The sequence below is a fragment of the Ovis canadensis genome, chromosome 4 (genome assembly GCF_042477335.2).
Source record: "Ovis canadensis isolate MfBH-ARS-UI-01 breed Bighorn chromosome 4, ARS-UI_OviCan_v2, whole genome shotgun sequence".
Lineage (NCBI taxonomy): Eukaryota > Metazoa > Chordata > Mammalia > Artiodactyla > Bovidae > Ovis > Ovis canadensis.
Genome location: NC_091248.1, coordinates 23,839,740 through 23,864,027, shown reverse-complemented (window position 1 = coordinate 23,864,027; position 24,288 = coordinate 23,839,740). Strand labels below are relative to the sequence as shown.

General features: G+C 40.1%; 1 protein-coding gene across 9 annotated transcripts in view; it reads right to left on the bottom strand.

Moving 5' to 3' along the window:
- Positions 1 to 7,489: 7,489 nt before the first annotated feature.
- AKAP9 (A-kinase anchoring protein 9) overlaps positions 7,490 to 24,288 on the bottom strand; it is a 172,293-nt gene continuing 155,494 nt past the window's right edge. For 5 of the 9 annotated variants that reach the window (XM_069587353.1, XM_069587350.1, XM_069587352.1 and 2 more), the window contains 12 exons: positions 21,795 to 22,014; positions 20,531 to 20,681; positions 18,508 to 19,176; positions 18,088 to 18,293; positions 17,677 to 17,782; positions 16,031 to 16,213; positions 14,585 to 14,785; positions 13,505 to 13,737; positions 11,570 to 11,655; positions 10,107 to 10,257; positions 9,133 to 9,272; positions 7,490 to 8,036 (listed from right to left, as the gene is read on the bottom strand). In XM_069587353.1, the coding sequence (XP_069443454.1) occupies positions 8,002 to 8,036; positions 9,133 to 9,272; positions 10,107 to 10,257; positions 11,570 to 11,655; positions 13,505 to 13,737; positions 14,585 to 14,785; positions 16,031 to 16,213; positions 17,677 to 17,782; positions 18,088 to 18,293; positions 18,508 to 19,176; positions 20,531 to 20,681; positions 21,795 to 22,014 (2,381 nt within the window). In that variant the 3' untranslated portion in view covers positions 7,490 to 8,001. The remainder of the gene's footprint in view (positions 8,037 to 9,132; positions 9,273 to 10,106; positions 10,258 to 11,569; positions 11,656 to 13,504; positions 13,738 to 14,584; positions 14,786 to 16,030; positions 16,214 to 17,676; positions 17,783 to 18,087; positions 18,294 to 18,507; positions 19,177 to 20,530; positions 20,682 to 21,794; positions 22,015 to 24,288) is intronic. The other 4 variants (XM_069587359.1, XM_069587351.1, XM_069587354.1 and 1 more) reach the window with 1 other exon arrangement.

Sequence of the window (24,288 nt, the reverse complement as noted above, 5' to 3'; positions counted from 1 at the left end):
TGAACCCCCGATTTGTTGGTGTTTGTAAATGGGGGAGGTGATGAGGTCAAGGGGGTGGACCTCTCACGAGTGGGATTAGTGCCCTCATAAGAGAGACTTTAGAAATTACCCTTGCCCCTCTGCCATGTGAGGACACAGAAAATAACAGTCTACGAGACTAGGAAATGAGACTCTCACCAGATAGCAAATCTGCTCAAATCTGCTGGTGCTTTGACCTTGGACTTTCTAGCCTTCAGAACTGTGAGAGATAAATTTCTATTGTTGAATAAACCACCCAGGCTATGGTACTGTTACGGCAGCCTGCAGAGACTAAGACATGCGCTGAAAACTAAGGCTCGTTAAAAATGAAGAAGGTTCTTTTTGGCTGCACCTTGGAGCTTGCAGGGTCTTAGTTCTCTGACCAGGAATTGATCTTAGACCCTGGACAGTGAAAGCATAGAGAAAAAATAAAATAACATAAAAATGGGCTTTAAAAGAAGAAGTGAGATCCTAGTATTTATGGAAAAATAGCTTTGAGGCTAGATGCTTTATTGATTTTCAGCTTTTAAAGTCAAGCTATGGAGGGAACTGTAAAGATGGCGGAGGAATAGGACGGGAAGACCACTTTCTCCCTCACAAATTCCTCAAAAGAACATTTCAACGCCGAGCAAACTCCACAAAACAACTTCTGTAGGCTGGCAGAGGACATCAGGCAACCAGAAAAGCAGACCATTGTCTTCAAAAACAGATTTTTAATCTCTGCTCTTAGGTTTTTGTTGTCAATTTTGTATTTAAAAACCCAAACTTCACTACCCAAGTTTACCTGAGAGCGAGATTACTGGCTTGACCACTCTCTCCTCCTCTGGACTCTCCTTTTTCTCCACCAGGTGGCCTCTGTCTCTTTTCTCCCCCATCTCTTCTCTATCCAACTCTGTGAATCTCTGTGTGTTCCAGACAGTGGAGAACACCTAAGGAACTGGTTACTGGCAGGATTTGTCTCTCTCCTTTTCATTCCTCTCTCTTATCCTCCTGGCCACCTCTGTCTACTTCCTCCCTCTCCTCTTCCCCGTATAACTCTGTAAATACCTCTGAGCGGTCCAGACTATAAAGCGCACATAAGGAAGTGACTGCTGGCTAGCTTGCTCTCTCCTCTTTTGATCTCACCGCATCTCATTCCAGTTACCTCTAACTACCCCCTCCATCTTCTCTTCTCCTTGTAACTCAGTGAACCTCTCTGGGTGTCCCTCAATGTGGAGAAACTTTTCATCTTTAACCTAGATGTTTTATCATCGGTGCTGTATAGATGGAGAAGTCTAGAGGCTACTGTAAAAATAAAACTGAAAACCAGAAGCAGGAAGCTTAAACCCAAAGCCTGGAAACATTAGAGAACTCTTGAATTCAGGGAACATTAAGCAATAGGAGCTCATCAAATGCCTTCACACCTACACCGAAACCAAGCTCCACCCAAGGGCCAACAAGTTCCAAAACAAGACATACCACTCAAAGTCTCCAGCAACACAGGAACACTCCCCTGAGCTTCAATATACAGGCAGCTAAAAATTATTCCAAAACCTTTAATGTCTCATAACCCATTACTGGTCACTCCACTGCACTCCAGAGAGAAGAAACCCAGCTCCACCCACCAGAACTCCAACACAAGCCTTCCTAACCAGGAAACCTTGACAAGCTACTGATAGAACCCCACCCACAGTGAGGAAGCTCCATAATAAAGAGAACTCCACAAATTACCAGAATATAAAAAGGGCACCCCAAACACAGCAATATAACCAAGATGAAGAGACAGAGGAATACTCAGCAGGTAAAGGAACAGGAGAGTTGCCCACCAAACCAAACGAAAGAGGAAGAAGTAGGGAATCTACCTGAGAAGGAATTCCAAATATTGATAGTGAAAATGATCCAAAATCTTGAAATCAAAATGGAATCACAGATAAAGAACCTAGAGACAAGGATTGAGAAGATGCAAGAAAGGTTTAACAAGGACCTAGAAGAAAAGAGTCAAAATATAATGAATAATGCAATAAATGAGATCAGAAACACTCTGGAGGCAACAAATAGTAGAATAACAGAGGCAGAAGATAGGATTAGTGAAATAGAAGATAGAATGGTAGAAATAAATGAATCAGAGAGGAAACAAGAAAAACGAATTAAATGAGGACAATCTCAGAGACCTCCAGGACAATATGAAACGCTCCAACATTCGAATTATAGGAGTCCCAGAAGAAGCAGACAGACAGAAAGATCATGAGAAAATCCTTGAGGAGATAATAGTTGAAAACTTCCCTAAAATGGGGAAGGAAATAATCACCCAAGTCCAAGAAACACAGAGAGTTCCAAACAGGATAAACCCAAGGTGAAACACCCCAAGACACATATTAAATTAACGAAGATCAAACACAAAGAACAAATATTAAAAGCAGCAAGGGAAAAACAACAAATAACACACAAGGGGATTCCCATAAGGATAACAGCTGATTTTTCAACAGAAACTCTTCAGGCCAGGAGGGAATGGCAAGACATACTTAAAGTGATCAAAGACAATAACCTACAGCCCAGATTACTGTACCCAGCAAGGATCTCATTCAAATACGGAGGAGAAATCAAAAGCTTTACAGACAAGCAAAAGCTGAGAGAATTCAGCACCACCAAACCAGCTCTCCAACAAATTCTAAAGGATATTCTCTAGACAGGAAACACGAAAAGGGTGTATAAACCTGAACCCAAAACAATAAAGTAAATGGTAACGGGATCATACTTATCAATAATTACCTTAAACGTAAATGGGTTGAACGCCCCAACCAAAAGGCAAAGACGGGCCAAATGGATACAAAAACAAGACCCCTCTATATGCTGCTTACAAGAGACCCACCTCAAAACAAGGGACACATACAGACTGAAAGTGAAGGGCTGGAAAAAGATATACCACGCAAATAGAGACCAAAAGAAAGCAGGAGTGGCAATACTCATATCCGATAAAATAGACTTTAAAACAAAGGCTGTGAAAAGAGACAAAGAAGGCCACTACATAATGATCAAAGGATCAATCCAAGAAGAAGATATAACAATTATAAATATATATGCACCCAATGTAGGAGCACCGCAATATGTAAGACAAATGCTAACAAGTATGAAAGGGGAAATCAACAATAACACAATAATAGTGGGAGACTTTAATACCCCACTCACACCTATGGACAGATCAACTAAACAGAAAATTAACAAAGAAATGCAAACTTTAAATGATACATTAGATCAGTTAGACCTAATTGATATCTATAGGACATTTCACCCCAAAACAATGAATTTCACCTTTTTTTCCAAGTGCTCATGGAACCTTCTCCAGGATAGATCACATCCTGGGCCATAAATCTAAACTTGATAAATTCAAAAAAATCGAAATCATTCCAACCATCTTTTCTGACCATAATGCATTAAGATTAGATCTCAATTACAGGAGAAAAACTATTAAAAATTCCAACATATGGAGGTTGAACAACACACTTCTGAATAACCAACAAATCACAGAAGAAATCAAAAAAGAAATCAAAATATGCATAGAAACTAATGAAAATGAAAACACAACAACCCAAAACCTGTGGGACACTATAAAAGCAATGCTAAGGGGAAAGTTCATAGCAATACAGGCATACCTCAAGAAACAAGAAAAAAGTCAAATAAATAACCTAACTCTACAACTAAAGCAACTAGAAAAGGAAGAATTGGAGAACCCCAGAGTTAGTAGAAGGAAAGAAATCTTAAAAATTAGGGCAGAAATAAATGCAAAAGAAACAAAAGAGACCATAGCAAAAATCAACAAAGCCAAAAGCTGGTTCTTTGAAACGATAAATAAAATTGACAAACCATTAGCCAGACTCATCAAGAAGCAAAGAGAGAAAAATCAAATCAATAAAACTAGAAATGAAAATGGAGAGATCACAACAGACAACACAGAAATACAAAGGATCATAAGAGACTACTATCAGCAGTTGTATGCCAATAAAATGGACAACGTGGAAGAAATGGACAAATTCTTAGAAAAGTACAATTTTCCAAAACTGAACCAGGAAGAAATAGAAAATCTTAACAGACCCATCACAAGCACGGAAATTGAAACTGTAATCAGAAATCTTCCAGCAAACAAAAGCCCAGGTCCAGACGGCTTCACAGCTGAATTCTACCAAAAATTTCGAGAAGAGCTAACACCTATCCTACTCAAACTCTTCCAGAAAATTGCAGAGGAAGGTAAACTTCCAAACTCATTCTATGAGGCCACCATCACCCTAATACCAAAACCTGACAAAGATGCCACAAAAAAAGAAAACTACAGGCCAATATCACTGATGAACATAGACGCAAAAATCCTCAACAAAATTCTAGCAATCAGAATCCAACAACACATTAAAAAGATCATACACCATGACCAAGTGGGCTTTATCCCAGGGATGCAAGGATTCTTCAATATCCGCAAATCAATCAATGTAATTCACCACATTAACAAATTGAAAAATAAAAGCCATATGATTATCTCAATAGATGCAGAGAAGGCCTTTGACAAAATTCAACATCCATTTATGATAAAAAACTCTCCAGAAAGCAGGAATAGAAGGAACATACCTCAACATAATAAAAGCTGTATATGACAAACCCACAGCAAACATTATCCTCAATGGTGAAAAACTGACAGCATTTCCCCTGAAGTCAGGAACAAGACGAGGGTGCCCACTTTCACCGCTACTATTCAACATAGCTCTGGAAGTTTTGGCCACAGCAATCACAGCAGAAAAAGAAATAAAAGGAATCCAAATTGGAAAATAAGAAGTAAAACTCTCAGTGTTTGCAGATGACATGATCCTCTACATGGAAAACCCTAAAGACTCCACCAGAAAATTACTAGAGCTCATCAATGAATATAGTAAAGTTGCAGGATATAAAATCAACACACAGAAATCCCTTGCATTCCTATACACCAATAATGAGAAAGTAGAAAAAGAAATTAAGGAAACAATTCCAGTCACCATTGCAACGAAAAGAAGAAAATACTTAGGAATATATCTACCTAAAGAAACTAAAGACCTATATATAGAAAACTATAAAACACTGATGAAAGAAATCAAAGAGGACACTAATAGATGGAGAAATATACCATGTTCATGGATCGGAAGAATCAATATAGTGAAAATGAGTATACTACCCAAAGCAATTTACAAATTCAATGCAATCCCTATCAAGCTACCAGCCACATTTTTCACAGAACTAGAACAAATAATTTCAAGATTTGTATGGAAATACAAAAAACCTCAAATTGCCAAAGCAATCTTGAGAAATAAGAATGGAACTGGAGGAATCAACTTGCCTGACTTCAGGCTCTACTACAAAGCCACAGTCATCAAAACAGTATGGTACTGGCACAAAGACAGACATATAGATCAATGGAACAAAATAGAAAGCCCAGAGATAAATCCACACACATATGGACACCTTGTCTTTGACAAAGGAGGCAAGAATATACAATGGAGTAAAGACAATCTCTTTAACAAGTGGTGCTGGGAAAAGTGGTCAACCACTTGTAAAAAAATGAAACTAGATCACTTTCTAACACCGCACACAAAAATAAACTCAAAATGGATTAAAGATCTAAATGTAAGACCAGAAACTATAAAACTCCTAGAGGAGAACATAGGCAAAACACTCTCAGACATAAATCACAGCAGGATCCTCTATGATCCACCTCCCAGAATTCTGGAAATAAAAGCAAAAATAAACAAATGGGATCTAATTAAAATTAAAAGCTTCTGCACAACAAAGGAAACTATAAGCAAGGTGAAAAGACAGCCTTCTGAATGGGAGAAGATAATAGCAAATGAAGCAACTGACAAACAACTAATCTCAAAAATATACAAGCAACTTATGCAGCTCCATTCCAGAAAAATAAATGACCCAATCAAAAAATGGGCCAAAGAACTAAATAGATATTTCTCCAAAGAAGACATACGGATGGCTAACAAACACATGAAAAGATGCTCAACATCACTCATTATTAGAGAAATGCAAATCAAAACCACAATGAGGTACCACTTCACACCAGTCAGAATGGCTGCGATCCAAAAATCTGCAAGCAATAAATGCTGGAGAGGGTGTGGAGAAAAGGGAACCCTCCTACACTGTTGGTGGGAATGCAAACTAGTACAGCCACTATGGAGAACAGTGTGGAGATTCCTTAAAAAATTGCAAATAGAACTATCTTATGACCCAGCAATCCCACTGCTGGGCATACACACCGAGGAAACCAGAATTGAAAGAGACACATGTACCCCAATGTTCATCGCAGCACTGTTTATAATAGCCAGGACATGGAAACAACCTAGATGTCCATCAGCAGATGAATGGATAAGAAAGCTGTGGTACATATACACAATGGAGTATTACTCAGCCATTAAAAAGAATTCATTTGAATCAGTTCTGATGAGATGGATGAAACTGGAGCCGATTATACAGAGTGAAGTAAGCCAGAAAGAAAAACACCAATACAGTATACTAACACACATATACGGAATTTAGAAAGATGGCAATGACGACCCTGTATGCAAGACAGGAAAAAAGACACAGATGTGTATAACGGACTTTTGGACTCAGAGGGAGAGGGAGAGGGAGAGGGTGGGATGATTTGGGAGAATGGCATTCTAACATGTATACTATCATGTAAGAATCGAATCGCCAGTCTATGTCTGACGCAGGATACAGCATGCTTGGGGCTGGTGCATGGGGATGACCCAGAGAGATGTTATGGAGAGGGAGGTGGGAGGGGGGTTCATGTTTGGCAATGCATGTAAGAATTAAAGATTTTAAAATTAAAAAAAATAAAAATTAAAAATAAAGTCAAGCTATGGACAAAAACATAGCAGATATGGTGCTGATTGTAAGATACATGGAGATATTAACTAACACCTTTGACACTATGATAGGAAAGTTTGGCTTCAGGAGATTTTAGGGGAGCGGGAGGGGGAACCTTAATATCTTCATCTTTTGAACTGGAAAACCAAAAGTTACTATGAAAACTTGATGAAGAAAAGAAACAGAAAGGTTTAAGATAGTCTCTCAAGTTATAAAAAAAAAAATCAGAGCAGACAAAAATTAGCTATAGTATTGATATTGAAAGGAAAGGAAGTCCAATGTTAGAAAATTAAAGGTTAACTGTCTTATTGGAAAGTCAATAGACCATACTGAGTAAAATATATCGAGAGTTGATATGTCTGGAACTAAAGGTATTAGCACATACTGCAACTGTAATTGTTGTCTATCAAAAGAATTAAAAATATCAAAACTATCCTTGAGTCTAAGGTTGGAGCAGGAAGGATGGGGCAACATTAGCTTTGCATCCTAAGCTCTTGTGAACATTATAATTTGTAGAAGTGAGCATGTGCTGTAAATATAATTTTAATAAAAATGTAATAAAATGTTAAATTATAAAAAAATGAAGAAGGTTCAAATACAGTGTAGTTAAAACGGTGAAGTCATTTTTATTTCAGTACTTGACAAAATACCCCATAAAATTCAAAACTTCTACCATTATACAAAAATAGGTCTCTACAAGTGATATTATCTGTCTTCATCACCAGTAGCAAATATATTAGGCAGAAACATGTAACTTCAGTAGCCTTATAAGAAAAGTGCAGGACACCTCAAGCTACACATTCAACTGTATCATAATGCCAAAAGTTTAATCTTTTCACCCATTAGATAAATAACACAATGTTTATAATTTAATCATTTAAATTAGCATTCCACAAATATACACGTAATTGAATGATTATTGTGCATGAATACATACACAGTGCTCATATGTACAAATTCCAGTTTGTTTTCATGTGCTGGCAAGGGCTTTGTATACAATCATAAGCTGTGTTCGCATTGGTCCCATTGAATATCCACAATACAAAAGCACAAAAGAACCATTGATTTACAAAAGGAAATCTGTTTAAAATCAATTCATGATGTTTCAAAGGATTATCTTCTCATGCCAGCATGAAACTGAGTTGAACCTATAAGACAGGAACAGGATAGTTCAATGATTTCAGATCAGATTGTGACTTAGACTAACTAGTTCATGATGGGCAGAAGATTATTCCCTATCATTAAAAAACAATGCTTTGTTTGCTCTTAAAGAAGTTTTATTCAAATGTGATTTTTTTAAAAAGAGATTTTGAATATATATATTCAAAAGCGTCTGTGGCTGTCTCCATAGCATGCTAAGTGAGATTAACATTAAGATTTTCTGTAAAGTGCCCTGTGGGCTGAATGTTCTATACAACATTTTGCTCTTCAAAATCCTGTGAAATTTAGATGCTCAGACCAACGAAGTCCAGCTATGATAATAAGTTTCCTATAGCAACAAGTTGTTTGAGTTGGACAATTTCTTGTATGAAGAGATAAACTATTAAAAATAACCAGTGATGAGTCCTATCTATTTTGTAGGAATAGCAGAAAAAAGGGTCTCTAATAATAGTTATATTTATATATAATATGTCTGTCTGTGTGTATGAAAGTTGACCTAAAGGTCATTAAATTGAAATGATTGAAAACCTTTGAATCAGGAGTGAACTGAATAGAGGGAAAGAGGTTTTTCTCACAATCCACTTCTAAGAATGAAATTTTTTGTGTGTTTTTGAGGAGAACAAATAAAAGGTCATCCTTACAGTCTTTGGACTGGGATGGGTTCCTCACATCATACATAAAAGCACAAGGTCGGAACAAAGATTACAGCTGCACTAAGTGATTAAAGAATCCCTGTCTTCCTCTCGCCTCCCTATGCCTTATCTGCATGCTCAGAAATGACTGCTTTGGAACAAGCCCTCCAGCAGTCTCTGGAAGCTTCAGAGTATCTGCACATCGGTGCTCATTGTGCATCTCACCTAATCTTCTCAATGAGACGAGCAGGGATTTTTTGGGGGGAAGAGTGGGATCCAGGGTGATAAATCCTGTTTTGTCTTAAATTCCTAAAGTGTAGCCTGATAACTCATGCACTGAACTAGAAAATTTGATTAATAATGAGGAAAGTCAAAGAATTTCAAAAAGAGAAAGAGTTCCAGGACTATCTAGCACTGTGGTGCTGCCAATACTTGGTCAAGCTGAGGGTACCTGACTGTACAGTTCCAAGTCGTCTTTGCAGTGCCTCTAGCCGAGTGATGTAATCTGTCAAGGCTCTGTCGGGATCATAATTCTGAAGCTGAGAACATGCTAAGGAACCAGGGTTTAAATCAGCTGGAAGGCCTGGGTACCTATGAGATTAAAAATATGAGGATGAATCCAGATTATCCAGAAACAATGCAAGTAACTTACCAACCTACCTCCACCCTGCCCTCAAAAGGCAGACCACATGTATACTCCCCAATCTATATGCATCCCCCCACCTCTGAGTCTGCCATGTGTTAAGGAAAAAAGTTGTCAATAAATTCAAAGCAGTCACTAAGTCATCAAAAGAATGTCCAACACAACTGCTACTGCAGAGAGCATCAATGAAGGCTCAAGTGTATAAGTGCATCTTGTCCTGCAAACTTCAGAGATTTTTCTTCATAATTCCAGAGACTCAATTTTAGTTAATGCCTTTCTTAATGTCTAGCCACAGCACATATACTGAATAATGCTTGATCAGCTCTGTTTCCTTTACCCCTGGAAACCAATTACAAATTCAAAAACTATTTTTGGTTCTGGGCATTAGCTTATGTAAACAATATATAACTAACGACATGTTTAGCTATTTCATTGCAAAGAAGTCAAAGACCCAAGAGTGTTCTTCATTCTCTGTTATTAGGACTGATGCTGAAGCTGAAGCACCAATACTTTGGCCACCTGATGCAAAGAGCTGACTCACTGGAAAAGACCCTGATGCTGGGAAAGACTGGGGGGTGGGGTGCAGGAGGATAATGGGGTGACAGAGGATGAGGTGGTTGGATGGCATCACCAATTCAATGGACATGAGTTTGAGCAAACTCCAGGAGATAGTGGAGGACAAGGAATCCTAGTGTGCTACAGTCTATGAAGTCACAAAGAGTTGGACATGACTTAGTGACTGAACAGTTACAACACTGGTATAGATTTTATCAAACTCTTACCTATTCTGAAACGGCAAAGGAGACCTTGGATAGTCCAGATCTGATCTTGAGCGGTACGCAGTATGTCTCGGTTCTCCATAGAGCTCCAGCCCGCCAGGAGAATGATAAAATGTGTCAGTCTTTTCTGCACCTAAAGTAATCCAAAATGTACCTTGTAAAGAAAAGAAAAATACCAAGCCCTTGAAAAATTTCTACAAAACAGATAAGGTTCAAAAGATTGCACTATACTACACTATCTCCTATTTATAATCATTTTCAATTATTCTTGCTACAGAAATAGCAAGATAAATTGCTAGAGAAACAATAGTATAGTGTATTTTTTTTACCTTTGAACATCAGAATTTCTGATCATCTGGAACTATATCTCTAAGAAAAAATTTTACTTTCTTACTCTAAGTGAGGAGTGTCTAAGTGTGTGTGTTATGAGAAAAGGCAATGTGGATGAACAATATTAGACTGTTAGTTCTATTAAGTCCTTTCATCACTCTATTCTACTGACTTTCATTGGAAAAAACTGGAACCAAGACATACTAACTTACAACACAGAGTTCATTACGGTTTAAATTTCAGCTGTTTCAGTATAAGGATGTATGTGTGTGTGCTCAGTCATGTCTGACTCTTTGTGACCCTATGGACTGTAGCCCTCCAGGCTGCTCTGTCCATGGAATTCTCCAGGCAAGAATACTGGAGGGGGTTGTCATTCCCTTTCCCAGGGGATCTTCCTGATCCAGGGATTGAACTCACATCTCCTGCGTTAGTAGGGAGCTTCTTTACCACTGAGCCACTGGGATGCATGTTTCAAAAACACTTCTTTTAGAATAATACCAAACCTATTTCTTCTGCCTCTGCACAGAAGATGAAAAGGTGGTTCACTACCAGTGCATGTCAGCTATGCTGTGTGTCTATAGCTCTGTGTGCTCCCCAGCTTCTGATCTGCTCCTTTTGCCTGAAATGCTGAAGCCCTAGTGTTTGAGTATAGAGAGGATTTTTAACTTTTATATCACCTATTGGTAAACCCAGAAACCTGTTTAATATTGCTAAATTGTGAAAACTTCAAATTGAAACTTCCACATAATAGAGTAAGAGCAATCCTATCTCAAACCAGAACCTAAAATGCAGCTGAACATAGAGTGGGCTCTGGAGCCGACTGCTAGGGCCACCATTTCCTACCGGGTAATTTGTTGCAAGTGACAAAAGCTTTCTGTGCTTCAGTTTTTCATCCATAATTTTGCTTACGTCACAGAATTGTGAGAATACATGGAAAAGAGTGGGGCCTAGTGTGAACTAAGCGTGCCATAAAAATCAGCTCTTTTACTATTCTTCAGAACAGCAAGGTCCTCAGCTTTGTTAGTTATAAGGGCTCTGCCTTTGGACAACACAGGTCCCAGAACACATTACTTGGAAGGTATGCAGTAATTTTAGAGAAATCATCAACATAAGAAAAAATTCTATTTTGACTTCACCTGGATTCAATCCAAAGCCATCCCTGTTAATATTGATGGAACCAGAACTTGTGACTCGATGCCACCGTCGAACCAAAAATTTCATTCTAAAAAAGATTCCAATGGAAAATTTCACAGAACATCTATAGTGTAAAGAGTATAGACACACACTTTCTACAGAATCCAAGTCGTACATTTAAATATTAATACAGATCAAATTTCAATATAATCACATGGTTAATATTTTGTAAATGTCCCCTGGTTTGTGATGAAACTAACTGAAACAGAGCAGGGCTTTTCCCGTGAGACACAGAGGGCTTCTGCTGCCAGGACCACGTTCTGGCTTTAGAGGAACGCGGGACACAAAGAGAGGAAGAGCAAACGTAACAGAAAAGGGGAGCTGGACGGGCAAAGAAAGGGCGAGGAAAAATGGAAAGAGGAGAAAAGCATGGAGCCCAAGGGCAGAGGAGATGGAAGGAGAACAGAAAGATCCTTAAGTTGGCAGTGAGAGCGAGTGGGGAAGCAGGAAAAGGAGTGAGGCCATGCAGTCAGGGATGAAATACAGTGCTGGCTTCATAAGGAACAGGGGTTGCTATGTCACAACTCAGCTGTAGCAAGTTGCTGCCTGCCCCATTCTGTCCCTAAGAGCTCATGGAGCACCAGTTTTGATTTCTTATTCCAACTAGTTTCAAGGCTCGGTTTTTAGGACAGTCAAAATACAACGAACATACGAGAGAAGACGACAGTGACAGTGTGAAGTCCTTCAATGGTAACAGGCTCTCAAGGAGCCTTCCCGAGTCCTTGAAACAGAGATGAACAGCTAACTCTTGTGACCTCTCACTTACTGCCGGGAGGTCCGTGCATATTGCTCTGCCCAGGAGAGAGTGAGCAGCCTTTGGCCTTCAAGGATTAAGTCTCTTTTCTTTGTCAACGCACCTCCCAGCACTTAAACCCTGTATAGGCTGTACCAGGTAATGAAGGGAATGAAAGGAAGGAAGAAAGCTCTTTGCTTTCTCCAACCCTCTAATTCTTGTACCAGTGCTGAGAAATGTCAGAACCAGACAGGAAGCCATCTGGGAGACACAGTCTGCAGGCTGTAAGGTCCTGGCAGTGTGGAGGCCAGCTGAGAAGGGCAGTGAGGAGCTGAGAGATAGCACATGGTCCCCAGGACACAAAAACACTAATACCACCTCTTATTCTGCCTCTGTGGCCTTCTGAGGTACTTGTGAGTAACCTGAATACAATGGGATTGGATAGTACTTTAAAAAAATGTCCTTTGAGACTGTCTGCGTCCTACAGAAGCAGAGGGAGGGGCAGCAAGGACAAAGCATCGAGGTGTCTGGGTGCATCCAGCCAGGTGAGAGGGCGGCGGGAAGCTGGGTCGTCAAGGGAGTCAGATTCTTGGCTCCACTTCAGCCACATACAGAGTGAGCGTGGGAGTGCCTAGCTTGGAAGGGCCAGAAAAGGAGCAGCAAATGCCCCAGCAGAGCCCAACACAGACTCATGCCAGGGATTTCAACAGTTGGGCTGCTGGAGGGGCCGTGGTAGTAGTGAAGAAAACGAAGCTATGTCAGCCGAGGTAACTTTTCAAAAAACAGTTTTCTCCCTTATGATCTCTTTCCTTTATATGTCTGAACTAGTTCATGGGCTTATTTAGATTAAAAAAAAAAGAGAGAGGGACCACCCAGACCGGATATTCCAGCTGAGTCACTGGCTGGCTGCCTCTGGGAGGGCCCTTTCCGTAGGGTCTGTCCGGTATGAGGTGAAGTTCCCCTCCCTTACTAGAGGATGAAAACCTGTACAGAGGGAGGCGTGTTTCAGTGACGGCAAGTGACTCCTACTGGATGACTACAGGGCGCAGAAGGCAGAGCAGAGAGAGAGGACGAAAAATAACCAAGTTTCTCAGAATGCGAAAATGCATTCTCTACTCAATGCCTTTTCTCTCGAGTACCTCACCTGGAAATCGCCATGGACACTCTGACGGCTGACCGAAACCTGGTGAAGCCCTTTGGTCGGTTGGTGATCACCTCCAGGTCTGTGAAGGCCGGCTGTCCCCCCATGCGGGCCAGGAGGGCCAGGGTGGCCTCCTCACACTCCTGGAACCCGCCCAGTAACAGAAGCAGGTATTTCTTCTGATAAATGAGAGCTTTCCGAAAGCTTTCTGCCCTCAGGTATTTGCCATAAATCCTCTGTGTTTAAAGGGAAGAAAAACAGAAGGACATTATTCAAACCGTTCTGCAGGGGAGGATAATCTAGACTTTATTTTTTAAAAAGTAGCAGGAGTAGAACGGCTGGTACCTGATCACTGTTTTCTATTTTACCAGCAAAGTGAAAAGTAAAGCTAGACCTTGATACTTCCACTTCCATTTAGTCCATGAATTTTAGCTCCTATTAGTTGTATTTAATGTAAATATTTTTGTCTCAGCCAAAAATAGTATAAAGCTTTCAGAGTACAGAGTATAATAATACAGAGCTACTTTTATTATTATCACCACATTTAACTTTTTCAATGTTAATATTTTCTATCTCTTTAAACGTCATAAACTTACATTCACGCCATAGTTGGAATAAATATTACAAACATTTTCTTTTTTTTGATTTTAAGTTAACTGATTAAGGTAGCTGCATTATTAATACAGTATTCATTATGAGTCATAAGAGACGCTATTTAGAGGGCTTACCATTACCAAGCATGATCCTCTAATATTGACAGTAGTAGAGCTTCTACATGGAACTGAAAAGCTAACTTCCTGTTGGTCTATTAGGGATGAGACTGTGGGAATGGGGACCATGAGCTCAGGGTGCTGCTTCTGTGACCTCTGTGAGCTTAATCTGGTCCCAATCCTGGGCATGCTTTACCACAGGTTTTTTGTGACTAGCTAGAGACCTCATTCAGGACAGACTGAGACACCTGGAGAAACCACCTCAGTGTGGCCTAAAATTCTTTAGCCGGACCATTAGGGTTAGTGAGAGATGAAGTAAGGCAAAAGCACAGGACCGACGTCAGGGTGTGCTTAGCTGGAGGATGTCCCCTACCTTTATAGTGGCATGCTCGGAATCAGGGCTCAGATTCTGAAGCAAAGCTTCATTCCTCAGCTCAGCTTTTAGTTTGTACACTTCAGCTTCTGCCCTCTTCAAGGATTTCTGGAGAGCCAGTTTTTCTCTGTTCCAGACTTCTTTTTCTGAGGTGATGATGGCTTCAATGTTGGGGCCACCACTGAGCGAAAACCTGGAAGACTGCAGAGGCCAGAGCCTACTTATGTGGTTTTAAAGAACAAGTCTCTGAAGAAAATCTGAATTTAACCTATTAAAGGTATCCCTATGGGAGATACAGAGTAGTATTCAGCTTTCCAACTTCAGATGGAGAAGTTCAAAGCCAATCTCAACTGACATCAGGAGGCTCGGATGGTAAAGAATACGCCTGCACTGCTGGAGATCTGGGTTCAGTCCCTGAGTCAGGAAGATTCCCTGAGACAGGAATGGCAACTGCAGCATTCTTGCCTGGAGAATCCCATGGACAGAGGAGCTTGGAGGGCTACAGTCCATGGGGTCGCAAAGACGGGAACTCGACAGACTGACTAACAGAACAACATTAACTCTTAAGTTTATGGCCTTGCTGAGGAGATTAACTTTACAACTAAAAGTCCCTATGAAAGCCTGGACCCAGAGATGTTTAGATTAGTAGAGTACTCAACTAAAAAAGTCCACAGCCTTTTTTTTTTGGCTGCACCATAGGGCTTGAGAGATCTTAAGTTTCCTGACCAGGGACTGAACCTGGGCATGGCACTGAAAGCACTGAGGCCTAACCACTGGACTGCCACAGAATTCTTTCTGTTGTTTTTTGGGGGTAGACCTTCAAAATGGACCATCTGGGTCCAAATGCCGAGCCTGTTCCAAAAGCAGTACACTGGAAAAGGTGGGGGGGGGGGAACCAGCATGTACACAGGGAAGCGGGTCTCTGCAGAAGCTGTGTGGATGTGTGACCGTGTGTCTGACCACAAAGCCAGCCTTACAGGTCTTTCCTGTCTTCATACTGATGTTAACAGACCTGACAGGTTAGTATTTTATAGTTCTTAAATGGGAAAAATGTAAATAAATTCCCGAAGTAGTTTATTAGACTGAAATCCACAATGTAAGAACATTTTCACTTGAGTTGTGAACACAACGAGTGATAAATAATCGACGAGAACGGGCAGAACACACATTTGAACACCTCTTCACGTGAGTCTGCAACTGGCCCATGGGTAGGAACTTCCCGGCTTTGAAGATAAATGTGTCTTGGGTTTGTCTACTGACCTCAGTTCTCTCATGTGCAAGGCTGGGTATGGATTAGACATTCTGAACATATACAACCCAGAATCTGGCAGAAAAGATTCCCAATCAGTCAATCAATAAACAGCTACTATGATTCCTATACAATTTTCTAACGATCCTACTACACATCAGATGCGAAGTATGCAGCCCTGATAAAAACAGACGTACGTAATCTCTGCCATCTCCTGCCTGTCGATACCACCTGATCTGCTCCTCCAGCTTCATGATCATGTTTCTTAGATCATTCTTTTCTTCAGTCAGGTGGCTGATATGTCCCGTTAGCTCAGTGTTTTGTCTCAGTAGTCTTTCAGTTAGTGAGCCACAAGAAGCACCTGGGGACATTAAGGTAGGCTAAAAGACAAAACAGCATAAGGTCATACAAGCACAAATGTTGACGAACAATGCAGATAAAATGTGAACTCACCGAGAACAGATTTCATGAAGAACCATGGCTTGTGCTGAGTCTTTAATAATAATCAGGACCTCACCAGGGAGGAAAGAAGGGCATATTAAGTAGATACGCCAGCAAGTGTAAAGGTACAAGGCTTGAGTGAGTGTGTTACCTTTAAGGAGTTACAGACATGCTTATTACGACTAACCGTAAAGGCTGCTTTCATTATACAGATGACAGACCTAGATGTAGGTAGTGAAGAGCAATGAAAGGCTTAAGGCTGGAGCATGCCATAAACAAAATTTATGTGTGACAAAGAGTCCTTCGACAGTACTCTGCAAAGTAAAGTATATTAGAAAAGAAAGATTGTGTCGCCAAACTGTGACATCAGGAAGTTATTGCCCATGGTCTAGGTGAGGAATGCTGAAGGCCTGAATGCAGGCAATGACCGAAGGCACAGGGACAGACATTTAGGAGCCAGAAGGAACAGACCCTAGCGACTGCTTGGGTGTGCACGTAAGAGCAAAGGAAACTGATCTGTGCTGGCTTTCAACTCTATCCCGGGTGATACCATGACCAGAAATGCGGGATTAGGACCGGAAGGAGGAAAGGAAGACGATGCTCAGTCTGGTCTGTGCCTGTGAAGTTCCTAAAGAGGTCACCACGGGGTATGTTTCCCTAAGGAAAGGTGTTGCGTAAATAACTGAAAATATAAACCTGGAACACAGGACAAAGGTCTTGACTAGAACCACAGTCCACAAGAAGATAAGCTACACAAGGGCAAGATCCTTATCAGATTTGTTCATCGTAGCCTCAGAACCCAATATAGTACCTGGCACGTACTAGGTGCCCAATATAAGTATTTGTTCAATAATTAAGTCTACTGAGAATTCAGGCTTTGGGAATAAATGAGCTTTCACATTAAGAGGACAACAATGGACGAGCATAGGAAGAAGAGGAACTCTTAAAGGTGAATGATGAAAGAAATGGAAGAAATGAGAGAATATTAACACAAAAGGTAAGGAAAGAGGGTATTTTAAATGGAAGAGGTCAAAAGTATCAAATGCTACAAAGAAGCCAAGAACTACAGGGACTGAACAGATTCACCGCGTGAGTCAACCGAGTGCACTGGCAGCATCCCGAGCGTGGTCTCACCGCGCGCTGCAGATAAAGGCAGCCTACTGCTGCGAGGAACTTCAGAATGTAAGTAAGAGGCCACCACAATTTCTCAATAATGGTAATACTGCTTCCCCTCAAACTTTCACTGTCTTCTGTTGGGGTAAGGCAAACATTACTAATATTTTAAATAAATGAAACGATAAAAACTCTTTTAAAAAAGGCAGTGTCAGTATCAAACGATCCGTGTAATTTCCATCATAGCTTCGCTCTCGATACTTTAAAAAGTGTTTTTAAAAAGTCTTACCTCTTCTTCTGGCTGGTCAGTTAATTTTTGTAGTTGTAAAATAATTCTATCAATATTTTCCTGAACCCAAACAAAATCTTCATCATCTGCTGTTTCAAACTGTAGTCTTCAAAAAAGAAAAAAAGGGCAAAAAGTCAAAACATATCAACTCAAGGAGCTGTGTTCCTAACACAAACATTGCCGGTCAGGTTGACACTACTTCACCTCTTTTTTCTCTTTTACATAAGTGTTCTCTTTGTCTGAGTCAGGGTGCTATGAGAATTATTTTCAGGTATATGAGTTCTGTTAAAGATCACCTTCTAATGTAAACATGCATTAACTTTAAAATTTTCACTAGCTTCTAGTGAGGGACAGACTCTGCCCAGCTTGCCTAAGAATGCCATTTCCAAAAGCTAGCCAGAAAATTCTAACCTATTGGAGGCTTTCTGGGCTAGATGCTGTAGTTTTGAAGCCACACACTGAAGTTTTTGTCTGATTATTTCCAATTCATGATTATAGCCAGTTCCTCCTCCATTCATTTCAATCATTTGAGGATAGCTTGATTCCTTTGTCTCTCCCATTTTCTGCTGAAGAACCCAATTTCTGGTTCGATCATTGGTTAAACTCCATGTGGCTGGCTAGAAATTTTGGACAGAAAAAGAAAAATGAAAATTGTACCACAAATAGCACATCACATTCTTTCTTAAGGGAACATAATTACTGTTTATATTCCAAATAGACTTCTATAGATTTATAAATGATTGTACATCATTTAATCCAGTATCAAAATTATATGATCACAGGACTACAATATTCTTCTAAAAGATATTTTAAAACAAAATGTCAATTTACCTCATTAAGATTCTGATACAGAATTCTTCTACTTTCTCGTGTTTCTTCTCGGTCTCGTTCTTGCTTCTGAAATTCCTGCATAATTCCTTGCAGTCGTTTTCCTTCCAGGTCTAGCTTATAAACTTGCTGCCTTTTCTCTTCCAGTTGGCGTTGAAGGTCTTCCACCTTGGCCTGAAGCTCGTGCATTTTCTTCTGTCCCTCTGTGTTGGCCTCCTGTTCTGTCTGCAGCGTCTTTCTGTGAACCTGCCTATCCTTTTCCATTTGCTGTCTTGTTTGCAAGGAATCCAGTTTGTATTTCTCAGTCTCATTTAACAGTTCCACGATACGACTGTGTTTCTCCTCTAGCTGCTTTTGAAGCTCCTTAAGGAGGTCCTCGGAGGGTAAGCATGGCCGGGGCTGCCCACCGTCATCGCTGCTCTGCAGCTGTGCACGCAATTCCCGCTCCCGATCCAGGGTACTACTCATTTCCCGAATCCGAACTTTCTCGGATTCAAGAAGCACCTGAAGCTCTAAGCTGCGGCCTCGTTCTTCGGCTAGCTGGGCATCGTGTAGCGCCCTTTGTGATTCTATCTCCTGCTGCGATTCATTCAGTTGGTGTCTCTGTTGTTCCAAAAGTTGACTCAGTTGGATATTTCTTTGTTTCTGACCCTCAAGTGAAAACTTCAGATCCTTGTAGGAGAAAGGTGAATTTGAGAATTTGTTCATGTTAATATTAGTAAAAATACCTCATAAGTATACAATTGTGCCCTTATGCTTTTATTAATACTAAGTTGGTAGTATTTGGTAAAAGAACTGACGACCATTTTGCTAACTTATATCTTCAGTAGTTAGAATGTTAAATTATTTGGGCAGCCAGTTGATGTTCATCAAACAATATCAACAAAAGAGCGTTAAGCTAAATAACACTTTTTCTCCCAACATTAATCATATCTGGTTAAGGAATATGCAGCAGATTAATAATCTTTAAAAATAAAAGTACTTATCATATAATGTGATGGGAGTTCCTGAAACTCCTTGAATTTTTCCATGCATTACCACATAACTAAAAATAACTGGGCTTATGGAGAAGGCCGGGGGACAAACTACTCAAATGCTATAAACATCTATGATGATAAAAATATTGATAACTGAAGAAACAAAAGTCCTTGCTAGGCAGAAAGCTCACAATGCCTGGTGGCTACCATGGTGGACCCTAGGAAAAAAAACAAAAACCAAAACAAATGTAGCAGGGCAGAAATTCTGGCTAGGCTTTCCAGGTGGCGCCAGGGGTACGGATCCGCCCGCCAATGCAGAAAACACAAGAGACATGGGTCTGAATCTTGGGTCAGAAGACCCCTGGAGTAGGAAATGGCAACCCACTCCCGTATTCTTCCCAGGGAAATCGCACGGACAGAGGAGCCTGGCAGGCTACTGCGGGTGGGCTCGCGAACAGTTGGACACAACTGAGTCACTGCGCACAGAGAAATTATGGCTGCATGGTTTTTTTAGCAAGTACTGGCCTTATGCAGACAGAAGGGCTCAAGGGGAACTCTGAAAACGGCACTGCATGTAGTATGACCTGCTGTCAGCTGTGCGAGGCTAGGGTGTGCCTCTCTAGGAGAGAGCCCAGCATCAAGGGCTTCACTGTAAGTTTTCATAACATACAGCAGCAAGGGCTCTTGCTCCCAGAAAAGTACCACTGCTCTCCTTTCCTAGGAGAAAACAGGAACTGAAACCACTTCTGGGCTAAAAAGATACAACTGCCGTGTTTATCAAATTGTATATATGCTAATTCAAATTCCTAAAGCACATGCTGTAGCAGAAGAGTCTCTATGCATCCTTGCGTGTAGAAGAAGAAAAAAAGGATCATACCATTAGCAATTTCTAGTAATACTTTAGATAACATCGTAAGAATATTCAACACATAGTAAACAATTTATTCCACCTGATAAAGAGTGTAAGGCAGACACTGTAGGAAGAGGAACGTCTCTCTTCTATCACTGTGGATTCTTCCACAGACATTTACAGATACAGAAAACAGTACCTCAAGTTCTTCTTTGTCCCGCTCTTCACTGCGTCCCTGCTTGGCTTTCTCTTTCTCCAAAGCCCACTGGAGCTCTCTGGATTTCTTCTGTTCACTGGCTAACGTGTCATTAAGCAAATGAACTTCATCTGTTTTATCTTTAACTTCCAACCTAAATGAGAGAGACAAATGAACCGTCATAAAACTACGCTGACCAAGTATCTATTGAGAGAGAGAGAGAACAGCATCCACGGAAACGTGGTGGCATACTGTAAGTGAAGTGAAGTCGCTTGGTCGTGTCCGACTCTGTGCGGCCCCGTGGACTGTGCCCGCCAGGCCCCTCCATCCATGGGATTTTCCAGGCAAGGGTACCGGAGTGGGGTGCCACTGCCTTCTCCATGTTATAAACTAATAGAAAAACATATACCATATCAAGATTCAAGATTTTTCACTGTGGTTCACTTCCAATTAACTGTTTCTAGTAATACAACTATTAGTTATTATTTACCATTGTAAACAATTTAATGTTTGGAATGGAATAAGGATTTCCATTAACTTTTACTGAACATAATAACCATTTGTGTGTGTGTGAAAAAGTTCAAAATAATGACTATACTTATAATGTGCCCGTGGCAAGCAGAATATCACAGTATTTACATCAACAAATTTATCCTTCTTAAAAGCATTATCTTTCTAAAATTTTGCATATTTTACCTAACTAGACCATGAATTCCATTGAGATCATAAATATCATTTCACATTACTTGATGGTAAAATGAAGATCAAATTTATGTATCTTATACAACAACCAGTCTCAAACAGAACTGAAGCCATGGAGAGAATATGCCAATACCTAATCCTCAGTTTATCATTTAGAAATATCTGTAGTGTTTCCTTTCCACTGTAGTTTTTTGTAAAAATAACAGCTTCATGGTATTTAAACATAATATATAACGTCATATTTTTGTAAGATCTGCACAGTGTCTGTGACACAATTATTCCAAGTCCTTCAGTAATAATGAAGTCCTTCACTAATAATGGCTTTCCTGGTGGCTCAGACGGTAAAGCGCCTGCCTGCAGTGCAGGAGACCCGGGTTCGATCCCTGGGTTGGGAAGATCCCCTGGAGAAGGAAATGGCAACCCACCCCGGTACTCTTGCCTGGGAAATCCCACGGACAGAGGAGCCTAGCTGGCTACGGTCCATGGGGTTGCAGAGAGTCGGACACGACTGAGCAGCTTCACTTTTCGCTAATAATACAGGTTTGTATCAGGAAGTCTGGCACACCTGAATGCCTCTAACTCCTTGAGGTGCTTGTGCTGAGCCTTCAGTGTTGTTTCTAGCTCCAGTTTAGTCTGTGCGAGCTCGCTTTTCAGCTCGGCAACCACCATCTTCTCAGAGCTCAGCTGCTCCTGCAGCTCTGTCGCTCTGTCCTTCACACTGCCGAGCTCCACCTGCATCTCCAGCATCTGAGACTGCTTCTGCTGCATGTTATAGTCGAAGAGTTCTGCACGAAAAAATGTTAGCATTTAGAATACGATCCAGCAGCTGGTACTTCGTTTATAAATATTCTGTTGACAATAACAGATGTGTTATTTAGGAGATTACTACAAAGCAAATGTGAAATGATTACAACCTGTGAAGTTAGCAATTTATATAAAAACATGAATATGCAGATTTTCCTCATAGTGCTAAATCCTCAAGATTTCAGAACTATGAACATATAAGGATGATAAAAGTTTAACAGAATTCATTACTGGATACAAGACTTGAAATAAGCAAAAAGACTTAATACCATAAATAGGAACTTGTATTTGTTCATTCAGAATTTCGATAGCTCACACAAAAAAATTCCAAGTTTCTGACAGCCGAAGTACTGGTGACTCCGATCACAATGATCAGCAATGCCTGCTGATTTTGCTCAGCCCTCCTCCACAGCAGTCCCTAGGAACTTCACTGTAACAGAAGAGGGAAGGCCAAAGGCCAACCTGGATCCTGGTTTTGTCTTTAAAAACAGACCAAATCCTCGCTACATGTGTATTGCAAGAAAACATAGTAAAATATTTAAATCTCTGAGTGGAAAAAAGTTAATGAAATATTTATCAGGATCCATCTTTATAAAAAATATAAACTTATGTACATATGCACAATGAAAAGGTCTGAAGACATATTTCCTGGGTGTTAACAGTCATTTATTTCAGGATTTAGGAGATTCCAGGGTGATTTTTACTCTGTTTTTTGTTTCTCTGCTCTACCATAAACGTATTTCTATTTATTTTTGGCTGTGCTGGGTCTCTGTTGCTGTGTGGCCCTTTTCTCTAGGTGTGGTGCTCAGGTTTCTCATTGCCGTGGCTTCTGCTGCTGCAGAGCACGGTCTCCAGGCTCGGGGGCTTCAGTCACCGTGCTCCCAGGTTCCAGAGCACACAGGCTTAGCTGCTCTGAGGTACGCGGGATCTTCCTGGACCAGGGATCAAACCTGCGTTCCCTGCACTGGCAGGCCGATTTCTTACCACTGAGCCACAAGCGAAGCCCTACCATAAGTGTATTTTTAACTTAAAACAATTTTATCAAAGCTCAGCAGCTCCTATTAGAAGTCATATTATTGGTGTCAGGAGATAGGAATAACATTGACTTTAGACTATTCATGTTAATTTAAGCTTTTGAAACTATTTCTTAGCGAGTAGAGTCTCAGGATTTATATATATAAATATGTATATATGTGATAGTAACTAAGCTTTCAACGGGGCTCTATTTATTTAAATGAAGTAATAGCAATAAATTCTCTAAAAATGATCTTCAATTAACCCTATGTCTAAACATAAGGAATATATTTAATTTGTGGCCTTATTACACCTATTTCATCTAAAATATTTTAAGAAAATTCTTCACTTTTCAATGACAAATGTGAGACTGATACAAATTTCAAAACAGGTAAAAGTATAGGTGTTTCTACCTTTATATTAAACCAAAATGAAAACATAGATATGTATTCTCACTACATATGATGAAAATTCAAATTTCACTTTAATTTCTAATGATTTTGAGAGCAATCAGCTCTAATGAACAGATACTCCTCTTGAAAAGTGAAGAAAAGATCTGAACAAGCACATCACAATAGCACAAACCCAGCTAACCAATAATCATATGACAAACTTAGGAGAAATGTAAACTAAAACCATAATAGCAATCCACTGCATGCTCACTAGACGGGCAAGCAATCAAGGGCTGACATCATCAACTTCTGGCAAAAATGTGAAGCAACAGAACTTTCTAGAACTATACTGCTAGAACTATACTGCTAGAAAGTGCACAAATTGATATGACCGTGTTGGTGAAGAGTCTGGAATTATATAATAAATCTGAAGATAAACATTCTATGACCTAGCAATATACGTATCCAGAAGATTCATGCAAAAATGCATCAGAAACACAGCATAACAATGTGCAGAACAGTACTGAATTTAATAGCCAGAAAGTAGAAATAACCTCAATGTTTAACCACAGAATGAATATATAAATTGATATATACTGTGAAGTAGTCACACAAGGAAATTCTATATAGTAACAAAAATGAACTAGAGATAAAGGTAACTCAGAAGAGTGTTATAGAGAGGTGAAAGAGGTAAGACACAAAATATATCAGAGTGATAGAAAGTTTAAGAGCAGGAAATACTTTAAACTTATGTGGTTTAGGAATGTATAAAAAGGCAGTTAAAAAGGCAGGAGTACCACAGAGGAATGTGTGTTCTCTATCACTACAGAGTAACAGAGCAGGCTTCTG